The following is an 18431-nucleotide window of genomic DNA, read 5'->3' as shown; positions in this document are numbered from 1 at the left end:
ATTTTTCTACAATTGTTTACTGGAAGTGGCAAACAGTTGATATTCCAAATGTTTTATCTGTCAAAGAAATGAAACTAATATAGTCAAAGGATACAACGTCTATGATAAATAAAACATCTGTGGTTTACATATCAATTTGACAGCAACCCAACACATGCAAAAATGCAACAACATTCAAGTGTGTTTATAACAACTACTGATACGTCCATTATATTCTGCAGATATGTTGTTGATACTAGTCATCAAAAATATACAAGAAGAATTTTTTTTTTAGCTAAAATCAATTGTGGTCCGTTCCTTAAGGGATGTTGGCTTATCTTGTGTGTTCAGACATTCGGAATTCTCTGGTTATGTCCATGTAGTGCCATTTAAACTTGTGTCCGCTAATCCCTACTTTTCTTATCACTGTTTTGTTATCACTTGATAAAAATATTTTTAAAAGCATGTTATCTTGATCAGAATATGTAACATCCTTAAGAAAACGAACGTTACCAATTCCGATACATAATTAGATAACATTAGGGTTAAAGATCCCATATCATGTATTGCAAATACCAAATATTAATACGCGAACCTGGCAACAGTGCTCATTACCAGTGTAATTCCTTTGATTTTCTTAACTTCTCATTTTGAATGTTTAACATTTAAATGTAATGATTGGTCACGTTTTAAGAAACATCAGAAGTTGTCCAACCTGAATCCACAGAAGCTTTTACGGAACCATCATGTAAATATTGTGACGACAAGGACAATATAATCAGAACCCTAGAGGAGGAACATGAATTATTAGAAATGTTTAAAACTCAGAAAGAACAGTATATGGGTGAATTAATAAGTACGTACAATTAACATAATAAACGGTAATAACTAGAAGGTTCGTATATACAATAGACCTATGAGCATTAAAATTAGATTTTGCTGCAAATGTTTAGCCAATGCAAACATATTTGAAAAATACAAATCTTATTAAAAGAGGAAGCTATGTTCTTTAAATTGAAATGATTTTCAAAATAGTGGAAGATCATATAGTCAATAGCATAATATTCGTATGTGCCTGCTATAGCTGAATAAATGGCAAATGATAAGTTAAAGGCAACAACAAAATAAACGGAGCTAAACTGGGTATAATACCAACAGCTGTATAATTACAAGAAACAATTAGAACGGTTTGTTACGAAATTATACATTCATAATTAACAATAATATCTACTACAGTTATCCCTATGCTTCTGTAAAACATCCAAATCATACTTTTAAAAAAATAAATATTCTTTTGTCTAATTGCAATGACAGACTTATTGCAATACATCAAAAAATGCAATAGAAAATGCTATATGGAAAACACGTTTCTATTCCACATTCCAATATATTTGAATGAAAGGAACATATAAAGAATTCAGAGAACAATTGAAAGTCTTTCCACATCAAAGAAATTTTGATAAGATAGTTTCTTCATACTGATGCGATAAATAATGGTTTATTTATATTTATGGGTGATATAAGGAAGATAATATGCTACTTCCGGTGAAATGAATGTCACTTCCGGTTTCATATGATAGCTTCTTTCACACTGATTCCAAAAATATATAGTTTCTATATACTTTTGTATGTAGAATGGGAGATAATTGGCCACTTCCGGTTTGTTGGAAGTCATTTTTAGTCTTCAGTAATAAGTTTATGTATCTATATAGCAAAATATATGGATTCTTTGTACTTTTATATGAAAAAATTGCAAAAAAGGCTACTTCCGGTTTCATCATATATTTTATGATGGTGATACTAAACCCCTAACGGGAAGGATTGTGCCTGATGTTCATATGATGAAATCATAATCTTTCAGTCAGTTTAATTGAAGTCTGGAGCTGGCATGTCAGTTAACTGTTAGTAGTCTGTTGTTATTTATGTATTATTGTCATTTTGTTTATTTTCTTTGATTACATCTTCTGATATCAGACTCGGACTTCTCTTAAACTGAATTTTAATGTGCGTATTGTTATGCGTTTACTTTTCTACATTGGCTAGAGGTATAGGGGGAGGGTTGAGATCTCACAAACATGTTTAACCCCGCCGCATTTTTGCCCCTGTCCCAAGTCAGGAGCCTCTGGCCTTTGTTAGTCTTGTATTATTTTAATTTTAGTTTCTTGTGTACAATTTGGAAATTAGTATGGCGTTCATTATCACTGAACTAGTATATATTTGTTTAGGGGCCAGCTGAAGAACGCCTCCGGGTGCGGGAATTTTTCGCTACATTGAAGACCTGTTGGTGAACTTCTGCTGTTGTTTTTTTCTATGGTCGGGTTGTTGTCTCTTTGGCACATTCCCCATTTCCATTCTCAATTTTATTCTCAAGGTCACTTCCGGTAGTCCTTTTTCAAGGTCATTTGTCACCTTATCTTTTGTACAAGGTCAAATGCCTTCATAATGAACTTAGTTGAAGTTATAATCAAATAACCTCATATCAAGACATGTCAGGGCACCAACTCCTATAAGATGCCATTAAATTGTATCAGACTAAATGTAGCATATCTTCATTACAATAAAGCAGACATTTTGCACTTGTTCTTTTATATATATCTTTCAAAGTGGCTGAGAAAATGCAAAATCAAGCAAAAGTCACAATTGAGAACTTGACCTTGACCGTTGACCTTGACCTCATTTTTTAAGTTAGGACATAGGGGCCTCAAATAAAAATATCCCAGGCTTATACGGTTAACGGTCGATGAGTTGAAAACACATACCGACACATTCATTGTGTAGGGGTAGATAACTCCTATAAAAAAATCATCGAATCGCTTCGATCCAAATTAGACAAAAATTCCTGAGGATGTAAAGAACAATTTGTAAAAGGAGTATTATCGCTATTTTTTTTGTTACAAAGGAGATGCACACACATGGTAAACAGTGAATATTAAGATAACTCTTAAAAAGAAAATGGTTTGCCTTAGCAGGGTGAACTTTAAAAGCGCATAAACTATACGATACCATATGAGAAATATCTAAGCGACATATTGCGAAACAAACATTCATCGCAAGAACAAAATTTGGCGGAAGAAAAAAAAATCAGAAGAAAAACAATAAGTCTTTCCACAGAAAAGTGGAAAGACTTAATAAGCTATATATCAATTCGGTTTTTGTTTTTCTTAAGATATGACAAACTGATCAATATTAACAAATGCTATTTAATTAGCGATCGTATCATACTTTTTTTATCCTAGATCTAGAGATGGAAAACAGTAAATTGAAACATATTTTTGAAGTACTTATTCTCACTAAAAATTCAATGCTTTAATTTTTGTTTGTGAATCGCAAATTTAATCTTGAAAAGAATCGTGAGTGACGATATAATCAACAAACTTTAAAGCCAAGAAAATTACACATTAGACGAACCAACATTTCAAATATTTCACGATATAAAGATAAGTTATAAATAATCCCGGAGTAGAAAATATAACCGTTATTGGTTTCGCAATTTTGTGAAACATAACGAACTTAGAAATTTATATGTATTTTAGAATAAAGCATAGCCGTATTTGGCACAACCTTTTTGAACTTTTGATCCTAAGTGTTGTACAACTTTGTACTTCTTTTACTTTCGAACTTTTATATCTGGGCGCCACGGTTGAGTCTTTTGTAGACGAGGCGCGTTTCTGGCGTATTGAATTTTAAACCTGATGCCTTTTGTTAGCTATTATTCGTGTGTTTCTTTGTCTCATATATTCTCCTATCTATTTGTATTGTAGTCCTGTAATATGATGTTGTCATTTTAATGTTATATTTAACATTGCCATTAAAATGCGAGGTTTGGCATGCCACAAACCCAGGTTCAACCCACCATTTTATTCTTTAAAAATGTCCAGTACACGGCAGGAATATGGCCTTTGTTATATTATAGTTCGTTTCTATGTCGTTTGTTGTTATGTATCCCGTCATACTTTGAACGATACAATTATTTTATGTCTACCTGTGCGAATATCAAACGCGTAATTTTACACCAGTACTTATGACCTTCCATCCTTTATGGGTGGATTTTACATAGATAAATAAAATCGTATAATATAAGCAAAATGAGGATGCTAAATTTGATGTATGCCTTTTTGTGCTTCTTCGTTACATTTGTTGTTTTTATTAAGATGATAACACAATGTTGACTGGTGTGCCCCTATTTTTGACATTTTTACCTATTAAGTCTGTTTGTTTTGTTCACGCATCGTTGACAATTTAATGGAATTTGATGCGACTGTCATACACGTGAGAGGTTTAGCGAGCTATAAAACCATGTTCAATCCACCATTTTCTACAAAAGAAAATGCCTGTACCAAGTCAGGAATATGACAGTTGTTATCCATTCGTTTGATGTGTTTCAACTTTTGATTTTGCCATTTGATTGGGGACTTTCCTTTTTGAATTTTCCTCGGAGTTCAGTATTTTTGTGTTTTTACTTTTTGTTTTCTCTTATATTTGAGTGTGAATTTACATTACTATAAGACGTGTCGCGGTACTTTTCTATCCCAAATTCATGTATTTGATTTTGATGTTATATTTGTTATTCTCATCGGATTTTGTCTAATGCTAAGTCTGTTTCTGTGTGTGTTACATTTTAATGTTGTGTCGTTGTTTTCCTCTTGTATTTAATGCGTTTCCTTCAGTTTTAGTTTGTTACCCCGATTTTTTCTTTTGTCCAAAGATTGACGAGTTTTGAACAGCGGTATACTACTTTTGCCTTTATTTAGTTTCATATAAAAAGCGAGATGGCGTATGATTGTCAATCAGGAAACTATCCAAATTGATCAAAATAATGTTGATGTAAGCAACTTAAGATCACCACACAGTCATCAACAATAAACCACAATGTAAAAGTAATGAAAATGTGAAAACAATTCCAGCGAATAAAAGGACCGGAATCATTTGGGACAAAATGATGTACAAACACAAATACGAGAGTCAAAATGTCATATTTCTGTAAAAAAAAGAGGGTCTTTTAAGCAGTCCAACAAATCTAAGCCACCCTTATTTATTCATTTAAACAAAAAGGAACTTTTTACTTTATAACGGAATTGTGTCTTCTGTGCTTTTCTAGATTCCAAATTAATGGATAGAAGGAACATTTTAATAACAAACTGTATACCAAGTCGGTGTTATATATTTTTTTCAACATAAGAAAATTATAAATATGAATAACTGGTCTTTGTGAATCCAGTTTATCATAAATATATTAAATATTCTAGGTCTACGGGCGGAGACCAGGACATTGGAATATTTTGTGAAAGGTACATATTCATAGAAGTATATAAACTTATTATAGGTATTAGCCTTACACTAGTGTATAACAAACGCGTATTTCGTCTACAATGACAATAGAATAAACACACTAGAAAACCAAGTGAAGTACGAATTAGACTAACCATCATTCCGATAAATTAGCCATATATAACCTAGGTTAAAAAGAGTTCTGAAGTAGACATTGAATAAAGGCAACAGTAGTATACTGCTGTTCGAAATTCACAAATCGATAGAGAAAAAACAAATCCGAGTTAGAAACTAAAACTGATGGAAACGCATCAAATATAAGAGAACTACGACACAACAAAAACACAAAATTAAATTTGTAACACATACAGAAACGAAATATAATATAACAATGACCATTTCCCTGACTTGGTACAAAAAAAAACGTTATATAATTCTTATTTATTTGCAAACATAAGGAATTTAAGAATGTAAAGGCATTTTAGTTTAGCTTTATACAAAAGGGAATGGCGTATGATTGTCAATCAGGAAACGAGCCATAATAATTTGATGTAAAAATTATGGACCACCGCACAGCCATCCACAATAAACAACAAAACCGTGACAAAATGTGAAAAAGTTCCAACGAAAAAGGCGACAGGTCTGACTTGGGACCAAAAGAAAAACAAATACAGAGTCAGCTTGTCATATTTTTGTAAAAAAAAAGAAGCTAAAGACGCAGTTAAAAAAAATGTAAGATACCCTGACATGTTCATTTTGAGAAAAAATAATATGACATATCTTAGGTTAACATTTCAATAAACTTAATAAATGGTAAATAATAAGTAAGAGGCAACAACAAAATAAACGGACCAAGGCTGAATTTAGAACGGTTTGATACAAAATGTCATGAATAGACATTTACATCTTCTACAGTTTTCGATATGCGTCTTTAAAGCGAAAATAGTCTAACTCGTAATAAATACAGAAATAACAGGAACATATAAGGAAGAAGCTTTTTATCAATTCGTTTTTTATTTATTTACAAATAGATCAAACCTATCAACATAAATAACTTTTCTTTAATTAGCACTTGTATTTTTAAAAATTTTCTTTAGATTTTTATTTTTTATTTTATTAATAATCACCTGTTACATCAACCCTAAGTTGCCCTAGGAAGCTACTAAGGGAGCACCGAGTTTTACAGACTCATTTGTCGGGGGAAGAGCAAATAAGAAAAAAAAACCTCCCATTATAAATTATTAACATCTATCTTTATAAATATCATCTATCCTTGTTCAAATGTACATGTACATGTAATTATTATCTATCGATATATTTATACCTCACACCATCTATAATTATTTGAATAAAGTATTTATTCTCTCTGTATTTTTTCTCACAAGAGCTACCTGTATTTATTAAGCAGTTTCAATTTCACAGCAAGTCTTTTGTTATGTTAATATCTATTACATTAAACTTCTGATCAAGCGATTTTTACCACGTGCGATTCGTTAACAAGTATCTGAAAGTGAGTGTGTATTTCATTCATAAAAGTTGGATTAATGATTTTGTTTCCAAAAAAGGATTTATTTCAAAAATAAGGTGAGTAAATATTTGTTTATAATATGTACTGTTGATTGTATCTTTATATGTTATATCCTAGGTCTTAAGGAAGAGAACAGTAAATTGAAAGGTACATATTTAGAGAAGTATAGAAACTTGGCCAAGAAATTGGTAATTCAAACGCGCATTACGTCTAAAAAATACTCATCAGTGGAGATAGAATTAACCAATTAAAAAGCCGATTAAAATACGAAGTTTCAAAGCTTTTGCAAACAAAAACACCGAAAGGTTTGCCATATAATATTAAATTAATAACTTCCTGGAGTAAAACAGAACGGTTGTACATCTCTAGATTATTGTCAAATACAAGGAAGATGAATAAATGTCAATCAGGATCTATTCAAACAAGTCAAAATAATGTTGATTTAAATAACTGTAGATACCTGCACAGCCATTAACATTAAGCAACAAAATTACAACTAAATGTGATTAAATACAAGCAAAAATTAAAACACAAAAAAAAAACACCAAAACAACAGACCGGGTTTTGGACAAAATGAAAAAAAAAAAAAATAAATACAATAGTCAACCTGTCATTTTTTCTGTACAAAAAAGGGGCATTTTATGCAGTTAAAAAATCAATGATACCCTTGCGTATTCTTCTTTTAAAAGGCTATGACAATATCTTAAGTGATAATGCCAGTTTACGGACTATATGAAAAGTGATAAGTTAGAGGTAACAACAAAATAAACTAAATAAGACTGGGTGCGTTTAAGAACCAAATGTGATATCATGAACTGTCTGACTGTCCTTTGGTATTTTTCGTCTCTATTTTACAGAAATAAAAATTAGAACAGTTTGATACAAAATCATACTTGAATAGACCAACTGCTATAGTTATCAACATGCGTCTTTGAAGCAAGGACGATGAGCAAATATACACTTTCGACTAATTTCAATGACCAACTGATTGAAACACTTTAAACAATGAGATAAAAAGTACTACATCACAATTACACTTAATAAAGAGTAAAATCACAAAAACACTGAAATCCGAGAAAAATTCGAAACGCAAAGTCCTTAATCAAATGACAAAATAATATGATTAAACACCTCAAACGAATAGACAACCAACAACTGTCCTTCGTATGTGCTTTTTATAGATTCCTAACTATATAAATAAAAAGAACATAAAAAAATAAGCTATGCATCTGTTCGTTTTTTTTTTAAATACAGCAAACTTATCCATATAAATAATTGATTTTTCACAATATGCCATGGCATCATAAATATGTTAATTATCCTAGGTCAACTGGAGGAGAACATTAAATTGAAACAAGTTGTGAAAGGTACATATTCATAGAAGTATATAAACTTTTTATAGATACTAGGCTTACACTATGTTAAAAATAGTCCTTAAGTAGGAAAAAGAACCGTTATATATTTCTCAATTATTTGCCAACATAAGAAATTTGGAAATGTATAGGTATTTTAGCTTTATATTCATTGGGAAATTACAGATGATTGTCAATCAGGAAACTATAAAAATGATTCAAAATAATGTTGATGTCAGCAACTAAAGATCACCACACAGTCATCAACAATAAACAATAAAGTAATGTAACAATGTGAAAACAATTTCAAAGAAATAGTCGACAGGCCTGTATGTGGTAAAAAAATGAAAATCAATGAGATAACTTGTCATTTTTCTGTAAACTAGGCCTTTTATGCAGTGCAAAAAAATCATTTTTCATGTAACTATTACAAAATCTAAGTTAATATTGAAGTTTAAATAAGTAATGGCAAATAATAAGTTAAGAGAAACTACAAGTAAAACGGAACAAGACATGGTGCACTTTAGAACATAATACAGTATCAGAAGTAGTCTGAATATCAGAAATAGATTTAGAACGGTTAGATACGAAATTATACAAGAATGTACCATCACTTCGGTTAGAGTTAGCACTATGCATACTTGAAGCAGGGAAAATCGAACTAATGAAAAAATATACACTTGTCCAATTGCAGTTACAAAATTTTTGGAATACTTAAAACCTTGCTACAAAAATGTAAAACCGGGACATTTTATTTTAGAAAGGAGGTGCGTATTATGTGCTTTTCTAGATTCTAAGCTAAACGAAAAAGAAAAGCATATAAGGAATACGCTATATATCATTTTTTTTATGAATGTTAATAATGCGTCTTTAATTATAATTATCCGTTGTATCAAACATACGTTATTTATCCTAGGTTTGAGGGAGGAGATCATAGAATTGAAAGGTATATATTCATAGATATAAACGAGTCTAAATTGAAAACTACGTTCAAACCTATGATTGCGTTGGATAAAAACCGCAATTTTTGTACGTGTGCATGTAAAACAAATTTCGTTGTAGAAGGGTCTAAATACAGCACAGACAACATTTTCCAAAAGACCAAAAAAGTGAAAAAGTATATTTAAACAAAACACATTTGACTAACAGGTCGAACAACTGATGTTCTTTAACCCTGCTGACTGCCATTGGCGATTGCCAAATAAAATTGATCACAAGTTGTAACAAAATGGATCTTAATATAAATTTAATACTAAACAGAAAACAATTAACTTGTGGCCACGATGTTTTGCCACAAACATAAGGTGTCAATATTTTTTGTACACCAGATATATAATATATATAAACTCATTATAGTGTATAGGCTTAACATTGCATATGCAATACTTGCATTCGTCAAAACAGACTCATCAGCTACGATATATTCAACAAATCAAACTCTTTCTTAGTACGAACTGAAAAAGCGTTGACAAACCATAATTGCGAAAGTTATTGTGACATGACGCATTATGTTACAATGTTGACTGCTGTACCCTAAATTTGACGTTTATTCTATTATATCTAAATAATTTTCTAACACAATGTTATCATATAATGGAGTTCAATGTGACTGTAATAAAGGTGAGCGGTTTAGCTAGTTATACAACCAGCGTTTTCTTCATAAGAACATGCCTGTACCATGTTTTCTATGTGTTTGAACTTTTGATGTTGCCCTCTGATTATGCACTTTCCGTTCACAATTTAACTCGGAGTTCAGTACTTTTGTGATTTTACTTTATACTTCTATCTATACTAATATTTCCCAATCATTTGGGATTGTCTAGATATTAGATTTTATTTCATACTCGGCTATTTAGAAACAATTTTAATTTTGTCAATAATGTATTTTCAATTGATATTTTTTGGGTTAAAATCTTTAATATATCAGTCTTGAATAATAATACAAAATGGCTCTAATTTTTAATATTTTGTTATTTATGCCCAGGAACAGATTTTGTAAAAAAACGTGGAGACGATATCGGTATAATCAGTATATCAGGAAAATTAGGAATGAAAACAGACGAACTAAAGAGCGAAGACGTCAACCGTTTAGAACACACATATGGTAAGTACAAATAAGAGTTAACGATATAGATACACATCAAATAGGAATTAATATATAAAGATATAAGCAGATGTGGTATGGGTGCCAATGCATGCATGTTAAAAGATAATTCATATGGCCTTTGTAATTTTATTCTCATTTTATAATTTTAATCAAAATATCATGTCAGTTTTATTACGATGCGGACCAGAACATAAAAACCATAGAGGAACACAAGAGAAGCATAAAACATTTTAAAGACACAATTTGACCAGAGACATATGCTTAGCATGTTTGATAAACATAAAAAAGAGTAATATTGCTTATTGAAAGCATGTTTTATGAACAACAGACGTGTGATCATTGAAATTTTGTTGTTCAATTTATGATTTTAAACACCTGAATTTTGACAATAAATGTATGTTCAGTGACACTAGACATGCTAGAGGCGAACATATTTTAACAATTAAATCTTCTGCAAACTCGCTTAACCAATATGGACAACAACTATATAAAGACCTCGAAAAGACGAGGTAGTAATCTCTCTTATATTTAAACAATTTCCAAAATTGTGAAAATACAAATTGTCAGTAACACTATATCCGCATGTTCATGTCAGTACCAAAGTAATGACTACTATTATTCTGAAGCAACATCAAAATCAGCAGGACAAAACCCTACTACTGTACGCAATATCATCCAATATCATATAAACACATGTGTAAATTACGGAAATCATATAAGGTTTTATACGAAATAATATATGAATAGGCCACGTCCACTTGTATTTGTAGTATTTGTACTTTTATCAATCTGATGAGTTTTTCATCTGATTTTTATAGTTCGTTCATATGTTTTACTGTTACACCACTGTCCCAGGTTAGGGGAGAGTTGTGATCTCGCTGAAATGTTTAACCCCGCCACATTCTCTATGTATGTGCCTGTCTAAAGTCATGAGCCTGTGATTTAATGGTTGTCGTTTGTTAAAGTGTTACATATTTGTTTTTCGTTCATTTTTGGGACATAGATAAGGCCGTTAGCTTTCTCGTTTGAATTGTTTTACATTGTCATTTTGGGGCCCTTTATAGCTGACTACGCGGTATGGGTTTTGCTAATTGTTGGAGGCCGTACAATAACCTTTAGTTGTTTATTTCTGTGTCATTTTCGTATCTTATGGAGAGTTATCTCATTGGCAATTAGAAAACTATCAACATGAGTCAATATACTGTAAATGTACCCAGGTATAGATCACAATACAGCTAACAACAATTAGCCACCACAAAACATGAAACAATTTCAACAAAAACACGACGAACCTGATTTGTGACAAAAAGTAAAATCACGGAAAGTCTCTACTCAAATGGCAAAATCAAATAGTAAAACACATCAAACGAATAGACAACAACTGTCATATTCCTGACTTGGTACAGGGATTTTCAAATGATGATAGAAAATAAATGTTTAATAAAGATTGTCCTATTTCAGTTCAAAATGCTTTAAATGCGGTTAAAACAATTGATTAAATACTGACACATTAAAAAGCAATAATAAAAACACCGAGTTCAAATGAAAATCCGCGATCAAATATCAAAATCAAAAGTTTAAACACGTTAAAGGAATAGAAAACAACTGTCATATTCCTGACTTGATACAAGTTGCTCCTGGTATAACAAATGGTGCATTAAACCTGGTGGTATAGCTAGATAAACCCCCTTCTGGTATGACAGTTGCATAACATTCCGTCATATTGACATCAATGTGTCAACAAAACAAACAGGCATAACAGGTCAAAATGTCATAAATTAGGGAACACCAGTCAAATTTGTGTTATAATCGTAATCAATACAAAAACAAACAAATATGTCAACAGAAAAGATAAGCATTATACATAAAGCACAGAAACGAAGATGAAATACAAGAAAAAATGTTCAAATTTACCACAATATCACATTGACTATAGGTACCCAACCACGCCAAATAGATATTAAAAAAAACACACTGGACATAATTGTTATAATCATGATAATATGCAAAGACAAATAAGAGAACACTTTAAAATGTTATTAGGACGATAAACAACGTAAGTACCTAGGATATTACATAAGGACCATGATGTATAACTTGTGAAGTTGATACGGAGTATTTATAAACCGGGTCTTTTTATCTTTGTTTTTTTAAAAAGACTATAACAATACAATGTCTTTAATTTGTCAACGGCTATATTTGTTTATTTATTTGTTTTTATATGTTTTATAATGATTACGATCATTGTTTTCACAATTTTGACTGTTGTACCCTCATTGACATGTTTACCTATTATGTTTTTTTATGTTCACACATCGTTGTCAATATATTAGAATTTATGCGACTATAATAGAAGTGAGAGGTTTATCTAGCTATTAAAGCAGACTGAATCCATTAATTTCTACACACCAAAAAAAGGCTGTACCAAGTCAGTAATATGTCAGTTGTTATCCCTTCGTTGGTGTGTTTGAGCTATGTATGTTACCATTTGCTGAGAAACTTTGAATTTTCTTCAGAGTTCGATAATGTTTTGTTTTTTTACTTTTTTTTTCTTACGCATAAATATAAAAGATTAAAGCAAAAATGAAATTCTTCAAACGTTTTTAATTCAGCTTTTATTGTTATTCAGAATCTATGGTCAGTAGCGCACTAACCATTTTCTAATTATTACAACACAATGCTAATTTGCTAAACATTTAATACAAAGTACAACACAATGCCAATTTGCTAAACATTTCATACAAAATACCTAACAGACTTATATTTTAGAAAACGGAAAATGTTTTTGATCATAATATATACTTGCTGACTTTCGAACATATGTCTTAGAATAATTATACATGTATTTACCGTTAATGTTGAATTATCTCTGAATGAAACCAATAGGCAATTTGTTTTACATATAAAAACAGTTAATTTAAGTTACAGAAACAGTACTTGTTAGAAAGGTTAATTCCAGGTTGACTTTTTTTTAAAGAATGAATTACCCTCAAAAGTTTAGGTGGAGCTCATGTCATTCTATTAAGTACATGAATTACATATGATTGAGTTACGTTTGTTATAGTTTGGTCTGTCATGTATGATTGCCCTATTGGTTTCTGTTTGTTCTTGTTTTTCTAATTCATTGATCCTCTTGTTTTCTGTCATTCTATATCGTATCCGTTTTTATGTCACTTGCTTATCATAGTTTCAATATAACGCATGCTGTTCGATAAACCGTTATAATTGTAATTTTCACTCAATGAACGCGTCTTTTAACAAATTGACTTTGCAAAGCCAAAATTCCGATTGTACAGTTCGCAACTAAAAATTCCTTGATTGGTTCTCCTATTCTTAATATAATTTTTATTTCCAAACAGATAAGTCTGAAATCTGTTTAGAGTCACAGATCCTTCTATAAATACTGATGTTTGCTAATCATTGAGAACTGTCTAGTTTTTAGTTTTCATTTCATACTCTGTCTTTTAGAAACAACTGTTATTTTCTCAATATTGCATTTTTTTCATTGGTATACTTTCGGGTTGATGTTACATATTTGACCTATCATCGGTGTGATTAAAATGGTATGTAAGCTCGTCTATTTTTTATGCTTTGCATTTTATGCAATATAACAGATTTATTGAGACAAGCTGGTATAGACGACACCGGTATGCTCAGAAAGCTAAGAAAGAATCAGAAAGATTTAAAGAGCCACGACATAAGCAGTTTAGAACAACAACAAACACACTGTAAGTACAAATTAAGGGATAAGCGACATAAATAAATTGTAATGTGAATGAATATATAAAATATTTACTTGTTTGGTATCTGTTATATCATTTCTCTTTTAAATTCAATAACCAAAATATCATGTCTAATTTACTTTAGTCAATAAAAGCCTACATCTACATTATTTGAATTTAGTTAAATCCCCTTATTTTAACATTTACAATTTACAATAAAAAGAAATGTCTTAAAATTGTCTGTTCATGGTTATGAATACTTCCGATAATTATAGTATGTGTAAATGTAAAAATTGTATAATCCCACATTTAATCAGAATCATGGCATTTCGTGTTATTTTTGTGTCGTGTTACATCTTTCTAGAAAAAATATACGAAAGCGGTTCGTATTTTTTTTTTTCAACACCAGATTCTTAATTAATAATTAACTTGGTTGTTATAGTATCATGTAAATAGTAGCACTGTTGTAATATATGTGCGATATTATTTTTTCTTTATTTGTTAGTTACTGTCCTTATACTTAAAGTAATTGTTTGTTTTTTTTTTTTTCAATATTGCAACTAACTTAAAAGGTCGCATTTAAATTATTAACTACCTTGTAGATTTAAGTTCAAAAACAATAGTGGACGAATGTAGAAACTGTTATGAAAAAGATGAAATTATAATACAGTTGGACAGAAGGTTGTGTGAAATCAGACGACGAGCTATTGAAGCCAAAACACAATCAGTATCGGGAAACAATTATTTCGAAGGTGAGAAAGCATTGGATACCTTAGTTTCTCTTATTTACAAAGATGTATGATTAGGTTCTGCTGACAATCGTTATGGTTTCGATAAAATGACGAAATATAATCAAATTGTCAATATTAGATAAGGAAAAAATTAACAGACAAATATATTACAAAGAAACACAAAAAGGCATCTATCAAATCTGACAACCTCATTCATTGCTTTCTTATATTGTATTCTATTTATGTATATTAAATCCATCCGTAAAGGGTTGAACGATATTAAGTACTTGGACCGAATCATTTGCCTCACAGGCATGTCATTATATTAACATTAACTCTGACGTATAATCGTGCGTTTGACGATTATCAATTGTTCAGAATGTAAAAGTCACACAGGTAGAGATATTAAATAATTGTGACATTAAAAGTATGAACAGACAATAACAATCAAAACCAAGGAGTAAAATATAGTCTTTAGTCTAAGAACTGAATTCAAGGCTGTTGTGCTAATTTTCAGACCTATACATGTTTTTCTTTATCTGCACAGTATCGTCTATTCTACACGATACGGTATATCGATAATTTGCTGGTGGTCCTTTTTATAGACTTCTATTATAGAGATTGAACATGTGCGGGAACAATACTTCTAGTCATAGACTATGTGAAATAAAACAACATAGAAATAAACTAGAAAAGAATCAACTGGAAATGGCACGCTTCACTTCCCTACAATCCTAGAAAATCAAAAATGCTTATGTGTTTATGGGTTATAATGTGCATATCGAAGAACCGCAGGAATTGATTTTTTATTAAATTAAACAAAGTTTAATTTAGGACCATCTCTGGCCTTAATTTGGACCAATTTAGATTGATTGATTGATTGTTGGTTGCTTTACGCCGCATTAGTGCAAGAAGGCTATATCGTTCCGAGAGCTAATTCAAATATTTTTACAATTTAAAGCATATTTTTAAAATAAGACAAAAAGTCCTTCCATATACTAAAATTCTAGACTAAAGCAAATTGATTATTTACAAATTTAGAAGGACCAATTTAGAAACAGGGTCCAAAATTAAGATTCTGAATTTAAAGCTACATTTGGCATATCAAAGAATCCCAACAATTCATTGTTTGATGAAATCAAACAACAAAGTTTAATTTTAGACACGTTTGACCTAAAATTAGATCAGTTTGAAATAAGCGCATTCATTTTCGAATGTTATACGTTTGATGATAATTTTTTTATGAATATTAAGTTATCTGAATGGATTACAGGTTATATTGTTCTCAAATGTGAGAGGCTTCGGTGGCCGAGTGGTCTAGGTATTTACTACTGAAATCACTAGCCAGTTGGCACTGAGGTTGGGAGTTTGAACCCCGCTCGAGCAAGTGCACTCGACTCCAATCCTAATTGACTAGAATTGTCAGTGTTCTTATCGAATGTCGATGGTTTTCTTTGTGTACTCTGGCTTCCAACACCAACAAAAATTGGCAGCCACGAAATAGCCCATTATTAAAGGCATAAGGGCACAATCTGACATTCTAAAAAAAACCTCATCATAGATACTAGGACTAAATTTCGTATAAAATAGACAAATTGTAATATATTTCACTCTTTTAAACTTTACTATTTATTTTCTATACAAATAATGCATCAGATTGACCAAAGTCACGTTTTTAACATTATTTGGTATCTGCCTAATTCTAAGGCGAACTTAATGTCTTCTGTTGAATTGGACTTTACTCAAACTGTTGCTCATAAGTTTCTCATTGTTTCATCCGTGCGCTTGTTATCTTTATCTGTTGTGATTCATTTTGCGTCTTATCGTTTATCTATATTGCTTGCCCTTTTCGGTCTCCTACATGTACCAACAAAGTCGATAGGGACTTTAGGTTTGCACTGTCTGAATGTCTGTCCGTCTGTCTGTTTGTCTATCGACCCGTCAGTCCGGAAATCAGTTTACCAGACGTTTCTTCTTTATGCTTGAAGACATTGATTTGATATTTTGTTTATTGTTTGATTTCATTTAAAAAAAATCATTTGTAAAAGCAATTATATTAAGATAAATGACATTTGGGATATTTTTCCTTTTCTTTAGTTATTTGTTTGAAGAATTAAGTAGTAGGTTTGTTTGTTATTATATGTAGATCACACCATGGTAAGTTATCGATCATTCAAGTTTCGTTCCATGACAATGAATTTTTAACATGAAGGGGAATATTTATTGCAATGCAATTTTCACAAAATGCTTGTTTAGTTTAACGATGTGCCCAATGAGGACACTTTTGAAATATGGAGCTTATAAAATGTGTATATCTCATAGATAAATTACGAACCTCATATCAAAGTAACAATAAAAAACCCAGAGAATATTACATGATAAGCCACCATGATTATGCCCGTTTCATTCACTTGTTTTCGAATTAATGAGTATCTTTTAGTTTAATAAGTGTTGCATAATGTTTCTAAATGTAATTAAATGTTCATTATTCGACGCTCAAAATTGTCGATTGATTTCTACAGACATATGGCATCAAACCGTCGATTCAAAATTCTGGATACACATATTATGAATTATTTTTGTTTCAATAATGCATAAAGTGAAGATTACATGTTTTTGATTAGTTCGTTATTTTTTTTAACTTGTCACTTTCTATGTTCAGTAGCCTGAATGGAAAGGATGATTTCTATTATTTATTTTATATTCAAAAACAGATTTATTGCAATTCATTCATCAAACCACCAATATGACAAGTGTTGAGGAAAAAGAAGGAATGACATATAAAGAATTGAAAAGTGGCATATACAGTAAAAAATCAGAACTCATATCTGGTAATTACAAATTAAGTAAAATGTGTTACATTTCTATACAAACATATAAATATTGCCAAGATGTAACGACATATTAGGCGTTCTTGTACAATTGGAGACTCTTTGATTGCTTATGCTAGAACTTCCATATGGTTTAAAATGAAGTTGTATTAAATAAGGTATATTTTGTTTAAATAAGTCTGCTCATTCCATTGCAAACAAGTTTGTGGAATATTGGTGTTTATATATTTTTATTGGTCGTCCCACTGTCTGTCTATACAACTCCGCTCATTTCTTACGAAAGCTGGCCATTTTGAACAAAAAAAGAACACTTGTTTCTCTCATGCAAAATACGCAAATACAACCTGAAATATCGATTATCTGGTTGTTTTTACGTAAAAGAAGATTGGTAGTGATTGCAAATTGAACAACACTTCACCAAAGGTCAAATGACACGGAAATATAAACTTTAGGTCACGGTACTGCCTTAAAAAATCAGCTAAGCCCCTACCGCATTGTGAGCTATAAAAGCCCCTGAAAATTAAGTAACACACACAAAATCATTATCTGTCCACCATTTTGTGCTTATTTTAGAATTAAACATATTAAATTTAGACCAGATCAGCATTTAAGAAAATTATAAAAATATTGATTCAGGATTATAGTATGGGGATACTGATAATATATTACGTCTATATTAGGCTACAGACGGACTTAAACATGTTGAACTCGCAGTGAAATGAAAGGTTTTGTTTGCCTCGTTGGGAAAGCCTCATTGTGACTTCGAGTTCAAACACATTGATAAAGAGTCTGTCCCTTCGCTTATTACGTATTTAATTTGCTGTGCATGTATCATGGATGGATTTTTATTTTGGTCTTTTACAAAATCTTATTTCTCTATTTGTTCAATTTTGTCGCAGAAAGCTCGACACAG

General features: G+C 30.9%; 1 protein-coding gene across 2 annotated transcripts in view; it reads left to right on the top strand.

Moving 5' to 3' along the window:
• Positions 1-18431, top strand: part of LOC143055298 (uncharacterized) — a 67711-nt gene that overhangs the window by 30656 nt on the left and 18624 nt on the right. For both annotated transcript variants that reach the window (XM_076228435.1, XM_076228434.1), the window contains 9 exons: positions 674-835; positions 5226-5267; positions 6893-6922; positions 8101-8142; positions 9044-9073; positions 10112-10231; positions 13849-13962; positions 14559-14708; positions 17402-17518. In XM_076228435.1, coding sequence (XP_076084550.1) covers positions 674-835; positions 5226-5267; positions 6893-6922; positions 8101-8142; positions 9044-9073; positions 10112-10231; positions 13849-13962; positions 14559-14708; positions 17402-17518 — 807 coding nt within the window. The remainder of the gene's footprint in view (positions 1-673; positions 836-5225; positions 5268-6892; positions 6923-8100; positions 8143-9043; positions 9074-10111; positions 10232-13848; positions 13963-14558; positions 14709-17401; positions 17519-18431) is intronic.

The sequence above is a fragment of the Mytilus galloprovincialis genome, chromosome 12, assembly GCF_965363235.1.
Source record: "Mytilus galloprovincialis chromosome 12, xbMytGall1.hap1.1, whole genome shotgun sequence".
NCBI lineage: Eukaryota > Metazoa > Mollusca > Bivalvia > Mytilida > Mytilidae > Mytilus > Mytilus galloprovincialis.
The sequence above is the reverse complement of the archived record's forward strand: the minus strand, read 5'-3'. Positions and strand labels throughout refer to the sequence as shown.